Below are 25,515 nucleotides of genomic sequence, written 5' to 3' on the forward strand. Positions count from 1 at the left end.
GCCTGATATAATTTTATTAGTACCATGCCATGCTTTTCCCAATGCAAAGCAGTTGCTGAACCTTACAAATGAATAATTCCATCAACAGTTCAGCAAGGAAAAGGTCCTTTGAGTAAGCTACTGGTCTGTGACCATTCATTCCATAATGAGAGTGAAAGGTTTGTTGGTGAAGTATGAGAAAGTGGGGTCATTTCTTTCCTTAATCTTGCTGGCATTGTAAGATACTTTTTTGTTTTTTGCTTTGCACTAAAGTAGGGTTGACTCTCTAGTGGTGCTTATTAATGGATTTATCATTCGGTTCTCCGTGTAAGTACTTGATGGAATGTGCGTCAGTCAGAAACAGCTTGGAGACACATAACAAACAACAATACAAATATACAGGGGAAAATGTGTAGCATCAAGTACAGTGGACCCTTGGTATCCACTGGGGTTTGGTTCGGTGGGCTAGCGATCTGTGCATTTGACCACTTTTTACCTCACCCCATGCTATTCAATGGCGGTGCATGCATGAAGAGGCAGTGACACATCCACACACATGCTGCTGCCATTGAATAATACGGTGTGCAACCATCTGCATTTTTTGCCAACTGTGGGGGGGGGCATAACCCTACCCCTGCAATGGGAAGGGTCCACTCTTGTTTACTGAGTTTCAAAAGCGACGCAGTGGTTAAATGCCGGTACCGCGGCCACAAGGTTGTGAGTTCAATCCCAAGGGCTCCAAAGTTGACTCAACCTTCCATCCTTTTGTATATCAGTGAAACGAGAGCCTGTTTGGGGCAATTGGCTTAGAAATTGTAAACTGCTTAGAGAGTGATAAGTGGTATAGAAATGTATATGCTATTGCTATTGCTATCCAACAAAAGCCCTCAGTCCCTGCCCTTTCCTAAGTATCCCCATGAACCTCCTTGCCTTTTCCACTATCTCCCATCATGGTTACCTTCCGTCCATTTCCCCATTGCTCAGGGTGACTACTGTCTTGAAGCCTAACACAACCTTCCCAAAAAAACAGGGGCCACCATCAAATGTTGGCAACGTCTGTGAGCAGTTGGCCATGGATTAGGGGATCCTCACGCCATCCGGTGCAGTGGACATGTTGAACCCATTTGATGCCGCTTTGGCCGCAGTTCTGCCAGCCGTATCCCTCACTTTCCCATCCAGCCCCTCCAGTCGTGGTACCCATTCAGCGCCACCATGGATGAGCATGCCACTTAACCCCCGCATTAAATCCAAATGGGATTAGCCATCTAATAAGCAAATGGGGTTTTATTTTGCAGAGGCGGGAGGTGGCTCTGAGGATAGCGGGGGGGAGAGAGCTCTGCATTTATTTACCTGGACTCTTTTTCCCCCCAACAGCCCTATTACCATATTTAAATGCAAGTATGTCTCTCTTCATTGATATTTTACAGTAGTTTAGAGACACTTTAGCCTGTCACTTCTGTTACTCAGTGTCCCCTCCCCTCCAGTAGCAATATGTGTAGCTACGGTGATAGAACTAGAGGTAGTAGGCTTGTAGTTGGCTAAGCTCTTTGGATCTCCGTATCTAGTTTCCTCTTTCTCCCCCTGCATTTCAAGACTTTCTGTCTCTTTTTCTCTCCCTCTTTTCTTTGTTTCATGGCCTTTGGCTTCTGTTTTCGTAATGATAAATTGCAAGTAGTTTAATCGTTCGCTGCGAAGTGTGTGTCCTTTCCTCTTGTCTTCACAACCGGAATTGGCAATCAAAAAGATAGGCAAGCTCTCTGACGTTTGCTTCAAATTAACGCAAAAATTGCCTGAGTTATTTGGGAAGGGATCGGAAAAATGCGGGTCATTTTTCTGGCTAGGTCTAAGAGCACAGGGGGCAAATAGCCCCTGCCCATCTTTGCTGTGCCACTCTTTCTTCCAGGGGTGTCCCTGCCAGCCCCACAATACCTGTCCCTCCATCCTAGGTTTTCTTAATGCTCAAATTGCTTAGGAACTGGAATGGCAGTGGAAGCAATTGGGGAAGAGAGGGCAGCTCCTACATTAAATTTAATTTTGAGTGCTTCTAAAATAGCTACAGGGGAAAGGCATGGAGGGCTGATGCCATTCCTCCCCACAACTAAAGAGGTACATCCGCCATATTCCCCTCCATCCAGTCTGCAACAGGTTGAGAACCCAATGGAGAAAATAAAAAGGGGCATATATTCCTCTGTGGCTGCTGCCACACTGCAGAATTAATCCAGTTTGACACTACTCTATCGGCCATGGCTACAGAGCTCTCTAATAGAAAAGACTAAATACAGCGGACCCTTGGTATTTGCTGCCTTTTGGTTCCAGGACCTGCTGTGGATACCAAATCGGCGGATATTCAAGTCCCATTAAATACAATTGGGTAGTAAAATGGTGAGCCTTGCATAAAACAGCAAAATCAAGGTTTGCTTTTTGGAATTTATATATTGCTGGAACATCTTCAAGCTGCGACTGCTTGAATCGGTGGATAAAGAATAGGTGGATACGGAGGGGGGACTCACAAAATTACAAATCCCAGAATTTCCTAGCATTGAGCAGTGGCAGTGAACACGGTGTCAAACTGCCTTCATTCTGCAGTGTAGATGTAACCTATGGTTCCCCACATACCTCCGCTGCTCTTTCCGCCTCCACTTTGTTTAAGGGAGTGTTTGGGGATGGCTGACACACCCAAGCAGAGGAGAAATCTGAGCGTTTTTCTCTGGCTCCGAATTTAATCCAAACCAGAGAAGGATCTGGATGTGGCAGAAGGGGTTAAAAACCCACCTCTCATTTTAAGTGGATGCCCTAGAAATGGAGTTCATTTCTAAACTTGGGCAACTTAACAAGCATTCCTTGCCGAAACCAGACAGAAGCCAGGAAATATTTCCACCAGTCCCCTTGTGCCTCCGTAGCTAGGGCATGTCCCACCGGATCCATTCGGTATTGCTTTTGCCTTCAAAACAACAACTAATAAACAAGAAGCCAGAGTTTCTGAAGGTTATCCTTCCCTTGGCCCAAGTGGAGTTGTTTTCTACATTCACAGTTTTTGCAAAGCTTTTGCAAAGCTGGAATGGGTCAGGCGGTTGCTCTGAGTTGGAGAAGGCCTTAGAGGGCCCTTGTAACATCAGTGTATCCCCTTCCCTTGCGGCAGACCTGGAGGAGCTGCCATTTTAATTGATTGCAAAACCCCAAACGCTACAGGTCACCACATATGTATATATAGGTGTGCCTACTTGCACCCTCTCTCTTGCTTACCTCTTTTATGCCGGCTGTCCGTCGCATTTTTCTTCTTACCCATCTCATTTCTCCCCATGGCCAGGTTTTCCGGCGGCAGCCTACGGACCAGTAGCGGCGGCGGCAGTGGCAGCGGCAAGAGGATCAGGTAGGGGGGGCCGTGGAAGAGGCGGCTACATGGCATACCCTCAGAATGCAGGGCCAGGTAAAAGCTCTGTCGGTATTCTGTGTGGCTGCAGCTGTCCATCACGCTCTTTGATTTTTCCTCACGCTTCCCTCGGGGTCCGGGTGCGGGGATGCGGGAAGGCAGCATTGCGGGGAGGGAACCCAGCCAGCAAAAACCAAATACAACAAGCAGAGTCCATGAGTCTTCAAGCCATAGATAGGCTGTCCGACCACACGTTCCAAAACACCCCGTGGAGCTGTAGGGTGGACCGTTTATTTAAAAGCACCAACGCAAAGGGTAGTAAAAGGCTTCATTTCTCATGGCGCAAGCCACACTACACAGTTATATCACTGAGTGTCCTGGCTCCATCCTATTGAGTCCTGGGTTTTAGAGCTCTAATTCTGTAATTCAAGAGAGTAATCCCTCAGTAGAGTCCAAATCCCAGGCCTCTATTTGATGGAGCTATGGCAGTTAAACTGGGATCAAAGTGTTATAATTGTACAGTGCGCCCTTGGATGGTTTGCACAGGGCTAACAATGCAGTCCTTCCTCTACTGTTCACTCCTCAGTTGCTAGGGAAGTGAGCTGAATCTCGGTCCTCATGTATGAAATACATGTGACATTATTTGACAGGCGTCTGATGTATGGTAGAGGCACTTTATCCTGCCACAAGGATGAAGGATCTTCCCTGCTTGGACCACAGGCCACCAATAGTAGTAGTAGTAGTAGTAATATTCCACCATTTTCCCAACTGAGAGCTCACGGTGACCTGTAACAGTTAAACATAGCTAAAATTCCTCTTTGATTTGGATTAAATTCATGCAAAAGCTAAAAATATTGTTAAACTAGAGAGTGCCAATGGTGGGTGATGGCTTCTGTTTTCACAGGGTCAAATCTGCAATGGGTTTTGGTCCTAAACTTTACTGTAGTTATCCAGGGTACTAAACCTTACCCCTAAACAAGTTTAGCAACTTGAGTGGTTCTTTTAGAGTCCAGCCTGGAACGGATTCACCACCTCCAGCTTTCACAGAGAGATGCTCTAAAAAGATTCCTCGTAGACAATAACATTTTTACACACAAATCTTGCAAAATGCAAGTTTTCCGTGCAGGAAGCATGGCAATTTTTCCTACAGTATTTCCCTACAAGAGTTGCACAGCTTGCTCAGAAAACAGCACAGCTTTTCATCCCAGAAAGGCAACTGTGCAACCTTCCAACCAGCGAAGGCTGCTGCTTCAGTCAATCCAATGTTGTCCGTGCATAGTGAAAATACTATGAGTGTAGACTTGGTGAAGTCGAAGGCTTTCATGGCTGGCATCCATAGTTTTTTGTGGGTTTTTCGGGCTTTGTGGCCATGTTCTAGAAGACTTTATTCCTGATGTTTCACCTGAAGATGCCAGCCACAGATGCAGGCGAAACATCAGGAATAAAATCTTCTAGAATATGGCCACATAGCCCAAAAAACCAACAAAAAACTATAATGTAGGGGTTTTTTTATGGCAAATCTGCAGTTTCTCAAACTCTTGTACAGATTTTTTTTTAAACCTCTGTAGTTTACATTGTGCCAAGAACAAGTTGTGGGAACTTTCAACATGCTTTTTTTCTACATGCAAAAATTTCTCAAGGGGTCAGGAATTCCAAATTCAACCCCAGTTAGGAAATGGATGAAATCCTGTTCCATGCCAAAGTCCCAACGGCTCTCACCCATGGCTGGATTATACGTTTCAAAGCACCAACCATGGTTTGGGCCCATAACTACGGCTAACACAAACCATAGTGTTGGCATGAGGTTTAAATAGTTCTGTAGTGGGAAAACAGAGGTCCTGAATGCGATCTAGAATAGTAAAGATTATCCCATGGAGAAATCAGAAGAAGTCAAAGATTTAGCCATGATAGTCTGTAGAATCAGTATGCAGAGAGATCTTGTAACACCTTTAAGACTCACTGATAGAAAGAAGTTGGCAGCATGAGCTTTCCTAGACTTCAGTCTACTTCCTCAGGTGCATTTAGACTTCTGCAGAAGAACGTAACCTTTTCCAGGCATCTTTTAAAAACAAAATAATGTTTCCACTTTTGTTACCTGCTGCAAACTCTGGCTTGACTTCCGTGAGAAATGGCGACCCTTTGCTTTCGCATCCACCTCTACAAAGCTCCACTTGCTTCCATCTCCTTTCGGAGGAGGGAGTCCAGCCATTACTTTATTGACCGGAGATCAATTTACAGATAAGCTAACTACCCCATTGGTATCGTTGAGCATTCAATTCAGTCATGAGTGGGCTGTTAAGACTTACCAGTGCCTCCTTTTTTGCCGCGTTTGCTTGTCAGCAATCCTGAACCCGAAAGACAGAGCAAGGACAAAAGGCAGACTTTGCCGGCTTTCTCAGTGGGTCTACTTGCTCCCCAGTCTTTATCTTGCTTGCTCATCTCTGTATCCTGTCTTGTGCGTTCCTCAGCCATTTGTTCTTGCTAATATTAAGTGGGTTGTCGGATGCGGGAGTGGGGAAACGGATTGGCGAGCGGCATCCATGGGCCCAAATTTCCCCGGCCAGATTCGGTCCTCGGTGAGACAAGGAGCAAAGAAGTTGGCGGTAACTGTTTTACTCAGCTCTCTCATGATGACACTCATTCGTTGGTGTGGCGCCTCTGGCCTCTTTGCACCAACGTCATCCAAAGGTCCCCGAGGTGGAAAAGGGCTCCTCAACATTAATGTGCCCCCAGTGGATTTTGGGGCGGGGAAGACCATTCTTTAGGATCCAAAGTGAGATGGTTGGAGAACTCCGTTCCATGCAAACTGGCACTGCTTGCGGAGCTACAAAGGATCATCCGTAGCAGTTTAATGTTAGGCTAGGTAGGAAAAGTCCAGAGGGGGCAAGGTGTGCGACTTGCTAGACAGTGACAGGAATATTCATTTCGGTTTTTGTTCTTTTACTTTTACTTTTTCTTTTCTGCCTTGGGGAGGAAAAAGATTTCATCAATGATTAGAAGAGGAACGGACAGTTTTCCATGTCCCTTCCCCATACTTTACTCCAGTTTAGAACCAGTTGTTATTATAAATAGAGATGATAAGTTTGCTCCTAGTAAAACTGAGGGTCCCGCCAAATGTTGACCTTTGTTTTAATCAGAGTGATGTTGGTGCCCAACACAACTGAGCTGGGCACCATCTGATTTCTCTGCTTGGTATCGTTTGGTTGTTTATCTAGAGATATATTTATTTTATTTTGAAACTTGGTTTTCTTTGGATCCTTTTTTAAAAAGAACAAATTAACTTTGTGATACAAAACTACATCTAACCCGAAATTAACACCAACATATTATGGCAAGTCTAAAGAGCAGTACGGTACCCTTCTCTTCTGTTTCTTTTCCCCTGAAACAATCTCTGCCCATACAGATTTGCCCCACTTCTCAGTTCAGGAGGAAGGAATTGTACATTAGTGTACAGAAATGGTTTCAACTCTTTGGTTATGGAATGGTGGTCCACTTGCATCCACTTCCATCAAAAGGGAACTGGCATTGATAGTAAAATGTGTCCAGGAGTCCATCTCATGTTACTAGGGCTCGGGCCTGATTCTTTGCAGATGTGGGGGGAAACAAATGGAAATAGCTGCATTGTTATTGTGAAGTCGAAGGCTTTCATGGCTGGCTTTTGTGGGGCTATGTGGGCATGTTCTAGAAAAGTTTATTCCTGACGTTTCACCAGCATCTGTGGCTGCAATCATCAGAGAAACAGATGCAAAGAAACTGAAGATGCCAGCCACTGATGCAGGCGAAACGTCAGGAATAAACTCTTCTAGAACATGGCTACATAGCCTGAAAAAAGCAAAAAAACTATGCATTATTATTATTATTATTATTATTATTATTATTATTATTACTATTATTATTAGGGCCCACATGTAAGACTACATAGGTTGAGTCTCCCTTATACCTAATTAATAATAATAATAATAATAATAATAATAATAATAATAATAATTCCTAAATACGAAATGCTCCCAAAACCAAAATGTTTGTTTCCTCATTATTCAGTATAAATACACTTTGTTAAGTATGAAAAGTATTGTATAAAAGTAACTTCAGGCTATGTGTATAAAGGTACATATGAAACACAAAATGAATGTTGTGTTTAGACTCGGGTCCCATCTCCAAGGGAGTGTGAGGCAGTGAGATAGCAGGTATGATGGGGCAACACTCTGCAATAGCGGCATTTTCTCTGCTTTTGCGGAAGCACCTTGGCTTGGGGTTGAGATGAACACACACACACACACACACCAACTGTTACTGGTGTGGTCCACATATCCACACCCCTGTAGTGATGCTCCTGGATGCAACTTTCTCTTATATCAGTAGTCTCTGGGTTATAAGAAACTCTTTGACTATGGTGGTGGACGTTCTGTAAAAGTCAAACACTTGTCACTCTTCCAACATGGAAGAATATAGAGGTTCAGTGTGAACTAGATCAGTGTAACCACATAATGGGCCAGCCAATCTCACAACTACTGTGTGTAAATACTACACACAGTAGCAGATTAATCTGTAGCAGGTTAAAATCACACTGTCGATGAGGAAATTGCAACTCTCCGTCTAAGCCCAGCCTTTTCAGCAACAATGTTTTGCGTAGTTTTGAGGTTCTTTTTAACAAATCAGGACCTGAGCCACATTCACATGATGGCCTGTGCTTTGTAACAGGCGCCTCCGAGACAGTTTTACTATCAATACCACACTTTTGTCCTAGTCCTGAGCATGCACAGATCTCATGCGCATGTCGACATCCCCGTTTGGTTTGACATGCATGTACCTCTCTGCATGTTTCCAAAATTGTTTGTAAGGAGGGGAATTGTGGGGCCATCTGAGCCCTTTACTAGCAGAATATAACCAAGACAGGTTTGATCATTCTTCCAGGAGATTTTAAATACACTTGTTTTGTTTTGCTTCTTGTGGCCCAAGACCAGCCACTAATCCTGAGGCAGTCTATAGAACAGTGGTCCTCAACCTTTGGTCTTCTAGATTTTTTGAGACTTCAACTCCCAGAATTCCTGAACAATGAGCATATTGACTGGGACTTCTGGGAATTGAAGTCCAAAACATCTGGAGAACCACAGATATAGAATCACCCTTTGAAACTATTCTTCACCCATGTGCTGAAGGAAGTGTGTGGAGCAGATGGTCCATCTGGAAGTCCATATGCACAATGGATGTGAATGGTTTAGGTCAGTGGTTCCCAAACTTTGGCCCTCCAGATGTTTTGGACTTCAGCTCCCAGAAGCCCCACCAACAGTCAGGAATTCTGAGAGCTGAAGCCCAAAACATCTGGAGGACCAAAGTTTGGGAACCACTGGCGTGTGTGGTCTCCATTTGTAGCACCTGCTTCACAACTAACCTGGGTATCTGGTGGAGGGTTGGTGCATCCGTTCCTCCACTCTGTTGACAGTGGTGCCCATTCGTTCTTCCACTCCCTTGACTGTGGTACCCATCCGTTCCTCCACTCTTTTGACGGTGGTGCCCATGCCAGGGCATTCCTTGACAGTTCAGTTTGATACTTTGCTATGACAAAGTTGTGGGATTTCATGCAGATTTGGAATTGGCTAAAAAAAACAAGGGTGGGGACTTGCAAGGTATCTCCAATACTTGATCCTTAGGAACTTCACCTCCCACTTGGCTGGAGAATCCCAACAGCCAGAAAAGTCTTCCTCCTGGCCAGAGGAGGTCTACTCGCTTGGCCATCACCAGAGTCCACTTGTTTGGCCATCTCTAAGAGCAAAGCAATGAAAATTCCCCCCAAAAGAAAGGGCACTACCTAGAGCTCCCATGGCCACGTCTCCAATCCCAGCTTCCGCAGAGCCTTACTGTCCTTTAAACTTGCCGGCTATGAACAAATCTCATAACATGAGCTACTGACCTTGTTGGTGAGTGTGAGCAAGTTATGTTCTTGTTGTTTTCTCTCTTGCTTGGTTGGGGCTGCTGTGAGAGAGGGGGTCTCTGAGGCGCTCTTGCCGGCCTCTCTTACACTGGGACGTGCACTCCTCTCAAACACTCTCCTTGGCACGCTCAGCAGGAAGGTTTGTCCAACACCTATTAATCCTCTCTCTGTGTCCAGCTTCTTGTTAGTAGCAGCTGGTTGCATGTTTTTTTTTGCTTGTTCAAACGAAACGGTTCCAGGAACGACTCATAATCCAACTCTTGACAAATGTCTCTATTATTATTATTATTATTATTATTATTATTATTATTATTGGTTTGGTTTTATATTTTATTTCATTTTATTTTTGTACACTTTTCTCTCTTTTGTTTCCTTTTATTACTTTCCCCCTTACTCAATACAACAAAACACGTGTCGTTCATAAAACAAAACATCTCACATCTTTCCCCCCCTTTGCCTGTTCTTCGTATCTGTGGGACTGAACTAAATGCATGCCCTTTTGTAGTAGTCGTACCTGGTAGCAGTAGACGTAGTTGTAGAACATGCATTGTTGAGTTGATATTATATAGGTTCACGTCGACTCGAAAGAGCATGGCGGCCGGGAGCGTAGCAGTGGTTTGACTGGAAGCTTAGGCCTTGCCTGTGCAGAGCTCTAGTAAACATCTCGATCCTTAGCGCAATGCCCATTGATGCCCAAACTTTGGCCTACCCAAATTCAAGCAACACACTCTTCTGCGAGAGCGATGTGTGCTCTGGCAGGGATAGCTAAATTGGCTCGTCCGCCATTTTGCCTGCTATTCACGAAAAATGGAGAGACCCCGTTTCCCCTGTTAAATACACTTACTTGCGAGTCGTCCCCACATGTAAGCCAGTGGGAGTTACTCATACGTAAGTGTCTCGAGGTTTGGGCCATGTTTCATTCAGCGAGCATTGTACAAACATGGCTCCCCCGCAAAGCATTAACTCTTTCGATATTCTGCATTAGAGCCTGAGTCCTTCTTTGGAGGCTGGCGGAGCAGAAAAGCCATCTGCTGGAGAGCTCAGTCACGGAGTGTATGTACAATGACCGACTATACCAAGGCACAAGGGAATTGGTTTTAGATCCTAACGCACATTTGGCTATACCGCAAACCCAGCGCTTGTCACAACTTGTATCCATTCCTCCCACATTGCAGGGTTTTAGGACAATTTTTATTTTTATTTTCCCTTCAAGTATGACCGAACATTTCATGAACTGCCAATATTCAATCTCCCTAGAACAGGTTTCACCATTTTCACCATCAAGCCAGCAAATTTTCTTTCTTTTTTGCCTTTTTAAAAATTCCTTTCTTTCTTTTTTACACTTAGTTTTCCGTACTCAGCTTCTCTGAATTGTTTTCCAAATGAGCGACCGTGGATATAGGGGATGGCATCTGGTAATTCCGGTCCTGAATGCCACATTACGTTTGCTTTGTGGCGGCTGCTGTTTTGTCAGCGCCTACCCTGCTGAGAGTAGATTGCCTACCCAAAAAGACAAGGTTTTGCTTGAAGAGGCATTTCCAGTTTGGAGCGTGTTCCGTTTACGGCGCATGCTCAGTCTGGGCTGTTAAAGCGGAACAGACTCAGCATATGGTCCTGGAGAAACCTTAAATATAACATCAATGTGCAGTTAGGAGGGAGCATATATCTCTTCTGTAGACCATAAAAAACACACTAAACCCCACCTTTTCCCATTTTCTAATGACAAGCACATACCACCCCTTAATTTTTGTCTGACGCTTCAGTTGTCATTACTATAAGATTATAACTGTTGTGCACTGAAGATCTCTGCAGCTGTCCCAGTTTGGCAGAGCCGGTCCCAAATAGTCCCCTGTCATTCCTCTTTTTTCCCCAGTTGCTTTTAAAATGTCACAATTTTTCTTTTAAGGGCTGCAAAAAGTAGTTTGCAAGGGGAGAGAGGAGGGAAAGGGCTGGAGTCTTGCCCTTCCCAGTAGGTTCAGGCAAAAGCAAACTGCTGCTTTCCGGTTCTGTTCCTCCTCCTTAACAACTTTTTCCATCTTGACAACACCCTGGTGCTGCTTGTGTTCTCGTCTGCAAAATGTCGGAGGGTAGGAGATATATAATTTGCTCTTTAAGAAGCAGTCTACTAGGAGGAAGGTGGCCCACTGTTGAATGTGCAAAGGAGGGCAGTTAAGCAGGCCATGGATACCAAGCTTAGCAAAACAGAAAACTGCACGGGAAGCAGCAATACCACATTGTACACTTAACTCTAGTACTTTCAAATATTTAGTCTTGCCATTAAGCGCCTCTCTTGTTTGCACATGGCGGTAATAATATTTTGCCAAAAAAAGATTGGGGCCTTGTGTACAGAATGATGGCAGGAGGGTTTGCAGCCACGTTTTGAAGTGCCGCTTTGATTTTCTTTACAGCCGGGGACGGTTGCCAAGAGGAAGGCCCAGATACTTTAAAAAATTATTATTATACCAGCTGAGAAGTACAGAAAATTTAATCCAGGTCACCCAGTCCTCAAAGGCAGTGTAACCTGGGGGGAAAGCAAATGTTTTACCGTACCACAGTAACTCTGGAAAGGCTGGCATTTACGGAAGCTGGAGGTTCACTGAATGGACCTTACATCTTAGTGCAGCTCCTAAATTTGATGCTATCTTGGGTTAAAAAGAAGATGCTTTTGTACTTCTGTTTGCTTGGCTGGCGAGACTAGACTATAGCATGTATTGTCCATAAGATCAGCCAGGTCAGCCGATTGATGGGCAGAATTTGTGTATAATTTGCTGTGCTTGTAAGTTTGTAAGGAAGAGTAAGGCCATTTGTCTGTCTTGTCTCATCTGTCCCACCTGGATATCTTTTACAAGGAACATCAAAATCTGCTAGATTATTTACACCGATGAGCAACAGCTTTCCAAGGTTTCGGATCAGTCTTTCCCAACCTTACCTAGAAATGTGAAGTCGAAGGCTTTCATGGCCAGCATCCATAGCTTTTTGTGGGTTTTTCAGACTAGGTGGCCGTATTCTGGAAGAGTTTATTCCTGACACTGCTCCGAAGATGCCCGCCACAGATGCTGGCGAAACGTCTGGAATAAATTCTTCCAGAACATGGTCACATAGGCCAAAAAACCCATAAAAAACTTACCTAGAAATGCCAAGGCTTGAACCTGGGATCTTTTGCAGGTAACAGAGTAGATAAGCCACAACCTTCTCCTTTTATCAAGAGATGCTGGGGACTGAGTCTACATGCAAAGCATGGATTCTGTTACTGTTATATACTCATAGGTATATAAACACACAAAGCCATCTAATACCAAGGCTGACCACTTGTCCTTCTCACCCAGCAGTTCCCAATCTTGGCACCACAATAGGTGTTGGAATCCAGGTCATATAGTTCCTGACCCAAGGTGCAGAAAACCCCATGATAGGTTAGCCCTTGGGTCACCATAAGTCAGAAATGACTTGAAGGCACTCAGTAATAATACTCATTGATCTGAAAGCCAGGCGCATCACTGAAGGGGTGCAGGGAGTGTGTGCCTCACCAGGTGGCACCTTAAGTGGGGTGACATCCCTGATTCCCAAATGTCTACTTTTTGGCATAAATGCTCTGTGGCATTCCTTTGTAACCTTTTAAAATGCTGGAGCTCAGGAGAAGAGTAGACATGAGTGAAGTGAGGCTCAGAGGAAGGAGAAAGGAGAGGACTCAGGTTTTGTTTTTTAAAATTTTACTCTTTTATCATTTTCTTTAAAAACATTACATCTTACCAAACCTTCACTTTAATGACATGAAACAATGCAAACGTAATAAACTTAGGCTGTGCTTATTGTAATTTATAGGTACACTGGTCCCTCCACATTTGCAGCTTTGACTTTTGCGGATTTGATTATGCACGGGTTTTATTCATATATTCTCTCTAGGAATATCTGGGTCCTCCAGCACAACTTGAACCAAAAGTCACACTGAAGGAGATAGAGGTTCCTAGAGAGAACACTTCATTAGGCATCTGTAGCTCCTCCAGCACAATTCTGTGGTCAGTGTCTGGCAGATGTTGACCACAGAGTTGCACTGGAGGACCTAGAGATTCCTAGAGAGGTGTTCTCTCAGGTCAAAACATAGTGTTTTTGTTATTTGTGTCTTTTGTGTTTTTTCCACATTCTGTGCCCCTAACCCCAGCAAACGTGGAGGGACGTATAATTTTAATTTTGCTAGTTGTTTATGCCTCATCTGCTACCGTTGCATTCAGCGTTATATGGGAATTGCTATTTAGGAGTCACATTTGTACAAAAAACATGACAAAGGATTCTGCATGGTGTGGTATGGGAAGAGGCCATGGGGAGGTGACCCCAACCCTAGTGACACCACCGGTTTCCTCCCTTCAGTTGTATCTCTTATCACTTTCCTATGAGTATATACTTTCCTCTGTTGTGTGGCTGCAGGCCTTAAAGTCGCCTGTTGACTTATGGTGACCTCATGAATTTCAAAGAGTTTCCATAGGTACACTGGACCCAGGAAAGCATGCAAATGCAAGTAGATAAATAGGTATCACTTTGGTGGGAAGGTAACAGCGTTCGGTGCAGTCATGCCGGTTACATGAGCAATGGATTCGTCTTTGGACGACGCTGGCTCTTCGGCTTAGAAACGGAGATAAGCATTGCCCCCAACAGTCGGTTACAACTAGACATTCATGTCAAGGGACTATCTTTACCTTTTTTTTTACTTTTCCGAAAGGAATTAGAACAATATCCATTCAGTTTTTGGAGTCCCGCATTCATCAATGATCATTTGGAAAAAATGTACGTAGTATAAAAGCCGGGTACCTCTGAGCATCATCTGAGACGTCCAGCTAGCCCACCCCTGTTTTGTCTTCTCCGATTGCAGGCATCATTTTCTTTCTCTTAGAAGTGGAGCATGCTGGGACTTCCTCTAAATTCATAAATGGTCAGACTTGGCCACAGCCATGCTCTGACCCCTGGCTGCCATCATTTTACTCGACTCTGTTGTGGGTAAAACAGAGCCGCTTTTAATCACTTATTTCGTATTAGGAAATCCAAGGCACTTGATAAATCATCTCCAATGCAATTAGTGACCAGCTCAGGAGTGCAAACCTAAGGAGGGCATCGGTTTGTCTTTAATGAACGTAGTCGCTAACTTTTAATGGTCTCTTCATCAGTGGAGTTATTTTCAATGGGCAAACGCTCTGACTTGCCGAGGGGCTTCCATGCTCCGCATCCTCCTGAACTGCCTTGGGATCCAAACGGACTAATTGTATTCAAGGAGCACCAAAGGTTCTCACCTCCATGAATAAATTTCACTCCATTCTAAGCACGGCCTGGAATAGGTGCTTCGTGTAACTCAGTTTTCCCCCAATAGAGCAAGGCTTGGCAAATGAGATCTTCCCTCTCTCTACCTCATGGTACTTATCTATTCTTATCCTGATCTGAACAATGTTCAGGGACATCTTGGGAGAGGTTTTGACTCAGGGCAAAAAGCTGTGGAAACCCTTTGTGATCCATTAGACTCCTGGGATCTAGACGTCAACTTGAGTTCAGATCCCTACAAGGCTCCTGGAAAGTTGGCTTGAGGGATTTCTGAAGTCTAAGTGGGTCAGGCCTAGTGGAGATTAGGATCTCATTGGGAATCATAGCTGGGCTGCCTTGAGCTGTTCAGAGAGTCAGTTGCGTATAAATCTAGATCAATAAAGAATCTCTTGAATGCAATGAGTTCTGTCTTTCTGGCTCAGTTTCTCTAGGGATGAAAACAGAGATGCCTTCAATCACAAAGATGGTGGGAGTCCAGAAAGCTCTTTATACAGCCAGAGACCTATACATATTTGGCATCTGATTTCTTCACAGTGAAAAATACATAGTTCGTAGTCAGCGTGAAACCCAGACCTTTGCGCTATTCAAAGTCCAAATGTGATCCTTGATGCACTATCAGGATTGGATTAGGCCCTGGCAGTGATTTATTTGCCATTATCCAGACTGTCTGCACCACAGTTCCCTTTCTTTGATCATTTCCCTATTTCCAAATCGTACGGTTTGGCCCATTTCTTCCCGTAATAGATTGCAAAGGGCAAATCCATAAATAGTATATCGGATGGTCTACTGGACCTGGCTCTTTCTAGGGAAGGTTGTTTCTCAGCTCAGAAATATTAATCCGGCCTCTCTGAATATTATTTGCTTTAAGAGGTTGGCCAGTTGACTGATGGATGAGGGAGCTGACAAAACATTTCAGTCTTTCCTCCAAGTGCAGTTTCTTTCTCGTCCCAGAAAATTCATCAGGATGCCAAACAAACATAGTCAATCCAACCCAAGGTCCATCTTGTCTGTTTGTGGCTTACCAGAGTAGCAAGCTAGGTGTCTTTCCATCGAGTAGGATAGGAGTTCAGGAACACTCTTCAGCTCAGTGCCTCCAAGAATTAATTTGGATATACTGTACCAGGAATATATCTTCAGGGATATGCTCCATGTGGCCACCTTGAGTCCCAACTGCCGATAGATTTATCCTTCATGATAAAACTGCTACTGTTCTTGTTTTTAATTTATTTCGCTGACCTCACGCTCTATAGAACCTGACTAATGGATGCTTTGGGGGTGTCTCCATAATCCATTGGTGCAGTGGTCCACCCCATACTTGCTAGATAGTGAATGATGGACAGCTAAAAAAGATGAATGAACAGGACTGAGAGCAAATTGAGCCCGAACTCTCCCTAGAAAGCTGAGGCTGTCATACTTTGGAGGTATCAAGCAATGACGTGATTCAGAAAGATAGGGGGGCCTGGTAGGACAGTGGCTAAATGCCAGTACTGCAGCCACAAGGTTCGATCCCAGGCAGGGCTCCAGGGTCCACTCAGTCTTCCATCCTTTCGTAGATTGGTAAAATGAGTACCCAGTTTGTTGGGGGCAATAGACTTATACATTGTAAACTGCTTAGGGAATGCTAGTTCACTGATAAGCGGTGTAGAAATGTACAGTAGTTGCTATTGCTATTACTATAATGCCCGGTAAAACAGAAAGCAAGGGGAGACCATAGTACGCAAGAAAACCATGGCTGCCCTGAATTTGCAAGACCTGAGCAGGGTAGTTGAGAAATGTGGAGCTCTCTCATTCACAAGGTTGTAGTAAGTCAAAGTCAGCTTGGTGGCAGGCAACAACAAAAAGGACACATTTGGCCAGCTATCATAATAATGCTCAGCCACAACATGGAACACCTTGCCTGTTCAAAGCACATCTCGCAGAGCTATAGAATCACTCAGTTGTGGAGTTGGAAAGGATTTCAGAAGTTGCCAAATCCTTGGTGAGGTGGGGAGATCCATTACTTAAAGGATCCTTGACAGGTGGGCATCCAGCTGTTACTTATAAATCTCCAGTAGAGAATCCACCAAGAGGTAGGGTGAGATAGTGGTTTCAGTTAGTTATAAATCTCAGTAGAGAATCCACCAAGAGCCAAGGTGGAGTAGTGGCTGGAGTTACAACTTTGGAGATTCCTTGCTTGGCCATGGAAATCCATTGGGGGACTTTGGGTGAGTCATACACACTCAGGCCCAGAAAAAAACCAGGATAGGTTCACCTTAGCATTGCTGTAGGTTGGAAACATCTTGAAAGCACACAACACCAAGAGAGTCCACCACCTTTCAAGGCGGTCCGTTCCACTCCCCAACACCTCCACCTGTGTGCAGAACGTATGCCGAATGTGTAAGCATTCTCATAATAGATCATACTCACAACAGTACGGTTGACGTGGCCATTGACACTTTGACTTAAGGCACAACAGAGAACTGACTTTATTTGGATTTCTCTTTGGCTGTTTGTTCCACAAAAGGCGTCTCTTGAAAATACAACCAGAGCAATGGCCCGCTAATGCGCGGCGGTGGGAGGCCGGCGCTTCAGTTGCCATAGAGATGGAGCGCGGCTCATTTGTTTTGTAGATGAATAATTACGACGCAATTAGAGTCGGCTAAAAATAAAGGGTCCCTTTTCTTCCGCGGCCCTCATTAATATTAATAAAAGGCCTGTCCAGGCCGCGGTAAACAATTCAGGCAAATCTGGATCACCGGTAGTAAAAACCAAGAGGCTAATGAAGCCTTTGCTGATAAACAGGGAAGGAAGAAGTCCAAAGAGATATTTCGTTTCCTTACAATAAAAAGCCATATGAGTTGGAAATGACTCTTGAGACACATAGCTTTGCTTTTCATGGATTGATAGCGGCAGATCGGCATCGAGGAGATGCATGAACTTGTCTCAGTTGCACCCCAGAAAGTGCGCAAAATAGGAGAACAGAAAGCCAAAGCTTTTGGAGATCACACAAATGTCACACAGAAGGATTCTGAGTCTGCGAAACTGATATTTGGTAGACAAAATGTCTACCAAGAGAGTGTGGTGTGATGGTTTAGAACATAGGACAACAACTGTGGAGATCAGAGTTCGATTCCCTGCTCAACCTATTGGGTGACATTCGGTCTCATGATAGCCTTAGAGTTGCCATAAGTCAGAAATGACCTGAAAATCACAAAAACAGCATTGAAAAATGTAGTCCAAGGCTCTAACATCATCACTTTTCTTCTCGTGTCTGATTTTTAACACCTTGTGAGACTAAGAAAGCTTATATTTTGAGCATTTTGGGGATTACTTTGGGATTTTGCTGCACAGCTATTTATTATTCATTTTATTTTCTTACATCCCACCTTTCTCCCAATATAGGGACTCATGTATAAAATCGCACAATTTAAAAACAATACAAAATATTAAAATACATTAATGTAAAATTAAAAAACAATTAAACAGTGTTAAGGATTAAAACAGTTATAAATTAAAATATAATCTATTAAAATACAAACCGTTTAAATTCAGCTACTCCTGGGTATGTCTGGTGGGAACGGCTGCAGTACAGCCATCTTCCCAAACTTGGACCTATGCTAGGAATTTGAGAGAAACAATACTTAATAGGAGACAATTGAGTTCATTGATTGATTGATTTGAATTGATTTGATTTGATTTCTGTCCTGCCTTTCTCCCCGAAAGGGACCCAAGGCGGCTCACAAATACAACCAGAGCAATGGCTTGGAGTTGTAGGAATGCAATTTAGATTGAGGTTATTTAGAAAGATGTTGGGGTGGCGGAGAATGCCAAACTCCGCTTGCGCTGCAGTGGATTCTCTTCTCTTTGTCAGATCCTTATTATTTTTCTTATAATGCATATGCGGCAGGAGGAGACCGGTTGGCTGAGCTCCTATGGCAGAAAGGAACATTTAGTTGCTCAGGCAACTTAACAGCTTGTGGTCTGGGGAAGAAAGGGATGTTGTCAGTTTGGTTGGTATTGGGATATTGGGAGGCGGGTGGGAAGAAATCCCCACTTCTAGGGCTTTCCTACATTTGCCAGAATACTCTGGGCTGCCTATGGAGTATTCTGGCCCCATACGGTGGATCATTGGTATCCGCTGGGGTTTGGTTGCAGGACCCCCATCCTCCATGGATACCGAAATCCATGGGTGCTCAAGTCCCATTAAATACAATGGCATAGTAAAATGCTGTCCCTGATATAAAATGGCAAAATTAAGGTTTGCTTTTTTGGAATGTATATATTTTTAAAAGCCATGGATGCTTGAATCCGTGGATACAAAAATCCATGGATACAGAGGGCCATCTGTATTTCCCCAGCACAAACTGCAATTGCAGAGCGACCTAGTGGGATGTTTACAGGGACCGCGTACATTGTTGCTCCATTTTTACTCTGGCATTTATGGAAAGCCCATTTGTTGTTGTTGTTAACTGCCCTCAAGTCAGCTCCAACATCTCCAAGTCCCCTATCCTCCGTTGCTATGCTCAGTCCCTGCAAAACTACGCTTCTGACTCCCCGATTGAGTCCATCCATCTTGCTTGCGGTCTTCCCCTCCTAGCCCATAGCAAAGTATAAACCCAATTATAATTGTATATACAGTGGGCCCTTGGTATCCGCTGGGGTTTCGTTCCAGGACCCCTGTGGATACCAAAATCCATGGATGCTCAAATCCCATCAAATATAATGGCATAGTAAAACGGTGTCCCTTAGATAAAAGGGCAAAACCAAGGTTTGCCTATGGGAATTTGTACAGTTTTAAAGTATTTTCAAGTCGTGGATGCTTGAATTTGTGGATAAAAAATCCATGGATGAGGAGGGCTGACTGCACTCAACTACAGTAGTATATACTCAACTATAAGTCGCTCTTATGTATAAGTTGAGGACAGGTTTGGGGACCACAGTTATGGATTTTGATACGACCTGTGGATAAGTCGACGGTAAAACTTAGGGGTACGTAAGGAAGGATGTAAAGGACGAAGCAAAGGAAAATGATGCCAACAAACTTACAACATCCCAGCAAGCATTATAACTGTTTGTGCTCATGCTAAAGGCTGGCTGGATGAGAAAGTAGAAAGGGGCCAGTGCTTCCAGGGTAAAGTACAGTACTTACATTGACCTGTGGATAAGTCAATTCAAATTTTTTGGGGGTCAGTTTTTAACCTAAGGTCCAAGCCTTATGGAAACAGCTTGGACCTCATTCAGGGTTTGGGACCTGCATAATGTAAACAGCATGCAGAGAGATTGGGGGGAGTTTGGGGTTTATAAGTAATGTAGACAAGCCCTTAGAGAAGTTGTTGTTGTGGTGGTTGTTGTTAAGTGCCTTTGCATCGACCCATGGCGACCCTATGGATGGCTCCCCTTGTCCTCTGCTGCTCTGCCCAGCTCTTGCAAACTCATATTTGTGGTCTCTTTAATAGAGTCCATCCATCTAGCATGTGGCCTTCCTCGCTTTCTATTTCCCTTTCCAACCTTTCCTAACATTATGGTATTTTCCAACGATTCTCATGATGTGTCCAAAGTATGACAGTCTAAGTCTTGTCATCTTGGTTTCTAGGAAGATTTCTGGCTTGATCTGCTCTAGAACCCATTTGTTTGTCCTTTTGGCTGTCTGTGGTATCCTTGGCACTCTTCTCGAGCACCACATCTCAAAGGAGTTAAGAGGTGCAGGAACATCAGGAAAGGTGCCAGGTAGGCAGAGGGATGAAGACAAAAGCAAGGGAAGGTATCCACTCCCTTGGAGGGTGGTGGAGCCTCCTTCTTTGGAGGTCTTTAAACAGAGGCTGGATGGCCATCTGTCGGGGATGCTTTGATTGAGAGTTCCTGCATGGCAGAATGGGGTTGGACTGGATGGCCCTTGGGGTTTCTTCCAACTCTATGATTCTATCTAGAGCAAGAGTTGTGGTCAATGGTAGAGGAAGGAATTCAGTTAGGAAAGGGATAATCAGAGGAAGTGCAAGAAGACCTCTTGCAAAACCACTAACCCCAGTTTGTGCACCATTGAGAGGAAAGGATCAGGCATGTGAAGGCAGTACATGTGAAGAGAACTAGGAAGTGTGAACCAAGGAGCCCCAAGGACATTGGGTCGCTCTGCCATGAGTCCAGGGAGTGCACTGCTGGTTGCGGCTTTTCCTCCTCGCTGCCAGTGTCGTTGCTTGGCAACTCTGGGGGAGAAGTGAGTCAAAAGAGCAAAGGAGGAGAGCTGGGTTTCACATATTGATTTGAACTAACTGGTCAATTATTCGGCTGCAGGCTCCTAGTTAATATATATATAGCGCCAACATCGCGCATGGCGTTTCTGCAACAGGAAAAGGGCAGCGGCTTGTCCTCCGCAGCCCTTTCGGCATTGCCCTTGCTTTATCATCCCTCTTCTCTCTGGCACACTTGTGCCTGGACTATCCATCCGCTCGGAGCCAAGCGAGAATGTCTTCCGTGCCGAAGGCTCTGAAACTTCATCATAATGAACCTTCTTCCGAAGGCAGCGCTGGAACGTTCTGCGCCTTTCCCGCCGTAATGAAGACAGACGGGCAGTGCCTACTCTTGTCCTCCACTCAGCATGCCAGCCGGGAGGAGAAAAATGAGGGATGCCGGAAAGTACAACCTACTTTAGAGTCCCTGTAGTTGGGGTTCGATCATATTTTAAAGCAGAACACTGCCAGACTTTTGCAGGCACCAGCACTAATTGTACAGTACAGTTTATTCATGACAACCAAATACAGGTTATAGCCATCAATTGTAATAATTGTGCAAGAATCCAAAGTATAACGGCAGCCATGTTCTGCTGCCCACTGTACAGATTAGAAAGAGACATCTTGCAAAATGCTGGGGCCAACCTATCTTTGCCTTCCTTCGGACATGTTTTGCGCTTTTAACCACTGCAGTGTACCATTGCATGCTGTTAATTCCCAATCGACCTCTTGCGTTAAGGATGATGTTGGCACCCCTTTTTGTTAAAACGCTCCTGACCCAGTTAGATTTGAATCTGTTGAACAGATCAATATCCTCAATATCCTTTACCCCGCTTGTACTCATTATGTAGAGAGATCTTGTAGCACCTTTGAGACTCACGGAAAGAAAGAAGTTGGCAGCATGAGCCTTCCTAGATTTAAATGCATTTCGTAGACCAAGTGCATCTGATGAAGTAGACTGAAGTCTACAAAAACACATGCTGCCAATTTCTTTCTTTTAGTTAGTCTCAAAGGTGCTACAAGAACTCTCTAAATAATAATAATAATAATAATAATAGCTGTGTTAGTCGATAGAATCAGTATGCGGAGAGATCTTGTAGCACCTTTGAGACTCACGGAAAGAAAGAAGTTGGCAGCATGAGCTTTCCTAGACTTAAGTCTATTTCATCTGAGGAAGTACTTTTAAGTCTAAGAAAGCTCATGCTGCCAGTTTCTTTCAGTGCGTCTCAAAGGTGCTACAAGATCTCTCCACATCCTGAAATAAAGAAGGCAGCATGAGCTTCCATATACTTCAGTCTAGTTCCTCGGATGCATATAGGCATCTTTTACTTGCTGAAGGTGCTACTTGGACTCTAGGCAAGTGGAGAGAACATTTCAAAAGAGACGTACACCTCTTTTGTGTGTGTGTCCAGCTGCAGGGGACTGAACAGATGACGGCTTCTCCTAACAAAAAAGGCAGCATGGGGACAATCCGAGCTGAGAAGATGCACTTCGGATGAACGGATGGCACGGAGAAAAGAGAGAATGCAAGGCAAGGATGAGAGGCAGGGGGAGAGTATCGACTGCCCTCCAAAATCCTTTGACAAGGGGGACAAAACGAAGCACTGCCTTAGTTAAGGTCGGCGTTTGTTTGTTGTGAAGGCTCTAATGAGAATCATGCGCGAGTGCGGCCTGGCTGGCTTGCGCGGCTAATTAGTGCCATGCACGAAGACCACTTTGAACTTCAAGGACGCCGAGCTATTAGCACTTACATCAAAAATGGATTAAACTTCTGTGCTTTTTCTAATGATTAAAGATGAGCCCCTCAAGTGGAAACTCTTTTGTCAGACGCGGCCAGAAGAACGGGGCTCTCTTGATTGCAGCGCCTCTGCAACAGCCTCGGCAGTGGCGGCAGCAGCCCTGGCCCCGCACGAGAGGGAGGCTTTTAATTCGCGACCGGGGAGATTTTGATGAGGCTATAAATATTGATCGTGCGCACAAAACATCGCCGCTTAGACGAGGGATGTATTTATTTGCCGCCGCCAGCGATTGCAGGGAGCGTTCGGGGAGGCGGTGCTTTGCATGGGTTTCTCAAATTGGCCCGCGTTGAGTATTTTGCTAACGCGTCCCCAATCACTTGTCGACAGCCCTTTATCAATGCTCGTGCTTAAGCGGCGCTAAAACATCTGTTAAAGATTTAGCCGCTGCTAGAGCAGTTAGGCCGGTGGGATGGTGGCATAGTTAGTCATGGCACACCCCGGCCTACCTTTATTTTATTGAATTAGATCCCAATGTCTTAATGCCCCAGTGCCTTGACTCTCTGACCTTGCAAACCAGCCTTTGATAGGGGAACATGTAGCACGGCCAGTGCTAAGGGATGATGGGAGTTGCAATACAATGGCATAGTATCATAGAGTTGGAAGAGACCCCAAGGGCCATCCAGTCAAAACCCTCTCCCCCAGCCATGCAGGAACTCTTTTGGAATGGTGGATATTCCACTATCCTGTGTCAAGACTCGGTAGGTGTTTCTTCACTTAGGCCTGTTACAGATTGTCAAAATAAAGCTGCTTGGGGTCTCTTTGGAGGTATGCTGTTTAAATGATGCATGCATCCTAAGAATCTAGAAGCTGCACCAAAGCTGCACTCCAGTGCTTAGGAATGGAGTGTGGCTTTGGCGCGACCTCTGGACTCTTAGGACCCATGCATTATTTAAATAGCAGACCTCCAAAGAGACCCCAAGCAGCTTTATTTTGGCAGTCTGTAACAGGCCTTAGAATCATAGAGTTGGAAGTGACCTCAAGGGCCATCCAGTCCAACCCCCTGCCATGCAGGAACTCTCAACCAAAGCATCCTTGACAGATGGCCATCCAGCCTCTGTTTAAAAACCTCCAAAGAAGGAGACTCCACCACTCTCTGATGGAGCGTCTTCCACTGTTAAACAGCCCTCACTGTCAGGACTTTATTCCTAATGTTTAGGTGGAATCTCTTTTCCTGTAGCTTGCATCCATTGTTCCGAATCCCATTCTCTGGAGCAGCAGAAAACAAGCTTTCTCCATCCTCAATATGACATCCCTTCAAATACTTAAACAGGACTATCCTATCACCTCTTAACCTTCCCTTCTCCAGGCTAAACATGCCCAGCTCCCTAAGCTGTTCCTCATAAGGCCTGGTTTCCAGACCCTTCACCATTTTAGTCGCCCTTCTTTGGACACGCTCCAATTTCTCAATATCCTTTTTGAATTATACTGGACACAGTATTCCAGGTAAGGCCTGACCAAGGCAGAATAGAGTGGCACTAGACACTATACTTCTATTGATGCAACCTAAAATCGCTTTGGCCTTTTTAGTTGCCACATTGAACTGTTGACTCATGCTCAACTTGTAGTCTACTTGGACTCCTAGATGACCCACATCGACCACATCTTCTTGTTGATGCTCCCGGGGGCTACAAACGCAACAGGGATGCACCACTGCTCCCCTTCTCTTTGCAGACTTTACATTTCTGCAAAATCCAGCGAACACCTGAGTTGTGTTTGTTTCATTGCGGTTAGGCCTTGTAGAACTGGTTTGCATCCGCATTCCACAAAATAGGACACTGAAGCCTGAAGGTTGCAGACTTTTCTATACTGCCGTGAGGAGTTGGCGTCTCCAAATGCATCTTAAGATGTATTGTGACCCAGTCGCACCATGGGTCCCAGAGCTACATTTAGTCTCCCTTGTTGACGATGTTATCCAAGTACCTGAAGCGATCGATGTGACAGAGCGCTTGCGGGAGAATGTGCTAACCTTTTCTACGGGGCGTTGAAATCTTTGCGCTGCTCGACCAGTACCAATACTTTCCCCAAGATATTTAGATGAACAACCCCTGGCGTAACACAATGATGGGAGGTCACAGAAGGTTGCAGACATGATGGATGCTTGCTTTAAGAGAAGGCAACATCGGAAGGGCTGGAGAACATGCCCTATTTGCCTCCCATTTGCTTCATTGTGCTGAACAAACATCTCATGCCATTGTTTAGGAGACAGAGTAACACATCTCTTTCCAAATTCTGCCTTTGTAGAATACTTTCAGATTATTATTATCATTATCACTATTGTTGTATTTATTTGTATCTGACTTTTCCCCCAAGAATGGGACTCAAAGCAGCTCCCGGTTTAAGAGAACGGTACAATTAAAAACGTGGAACAGGTGAACATGAAAATAGAATTAAATCATATGAGTTTCAAAACAATTCACCTTCAAGTTAAAAGAATAAAATGCAATTGAAAAGATAAGACGCTCTTAAAAAACAATTCTGTTCATATAATAGGGAGAGAGTCCCCGGATATTGCACATGCTTTAGGGACCTTTAGAAAGTGGCAGAACCGATGATTTAAGCAAGGGCATTACCTGATATTCAGGAAAAGAGAGGATTCAGAAGCCAATTTCAGAAAAGCATCTTCAGCTTTTGATGTTGCCTTTCCTGATATTTAAAAGGAGGGGATGTGACCTGTAGGGATTTTTGTTTCATCGTTCCATTTAGATTCTCTCGAGTCGGAAAGAATTGCAGCAATTAGCTTCTTCTTCTTTTTATTGTGAGAAAAGGTCTCTTCCAGTGTTGGCACCAATTTTTAATCCACTGTTAGGCTGAGGAATTCTTGATGCCAGTCGCCCAGCCTCGGTTCAGTACTTTTTAGGGCTCAGAAGGCTCACCAAACCTCCAAAACTGTGCTCTTCCCATACAACTTGCCTTCAAAAGAACACTGCGCCG

General features: G+C 44.5%; 1 protein-coding gene across 12 annotated transcripts in view; it reads left to right on the top strand.

The window, feature by feature from the left end:
- The window catches only part of LOC121917114 (RNA-binding protein Musashi homolog 2-like), a 911,933-nt gene that overhangs the window by 867,061 nt on the left and 19,357 nt on the right, over window positions 1-25,515 (top strand). For 4 of the 12 annotated variants that reach the window (XM_042442806.1, XM_042442803.1, XM_042442812.1 and 1 more), the window contains exons 6-7: window positions 1,354-1,377; window positions 3,287-3,406. In XM_042442806.1, coding sequence (XP_042298740.1) covers window positions 1,354-1,377; window positions 3,287-3,406 — 144 coding nt within the window. The remainder of the gene's footprint in view (window positions 1-1,353; window positions 1,378-3,286; window positions 3,407-25,515) is intronic. The other 8 variants (XM_042442815.1, XM_042442807.1, XM_042442813.1 and 5 more) reach the window with 3 other exon arrangements.

This window comes from Sceloporus undulatus, chromosome 11, assembly GCF_019175285.1.
Source record: "Sceloporus undulatus isolate JIND9_A2432 ecotype Alabama chromosome 11, SceUnd_v1.1, whole genome shotgun sequence".
Classification (NCBI taxonomy): domain Eukaryota; kingdom Metazoa; phylum Chordata; class Lepidosauria; order Squamata; family Phrynosomatidae; genus Sceloporus; species Sceloporus undulatus.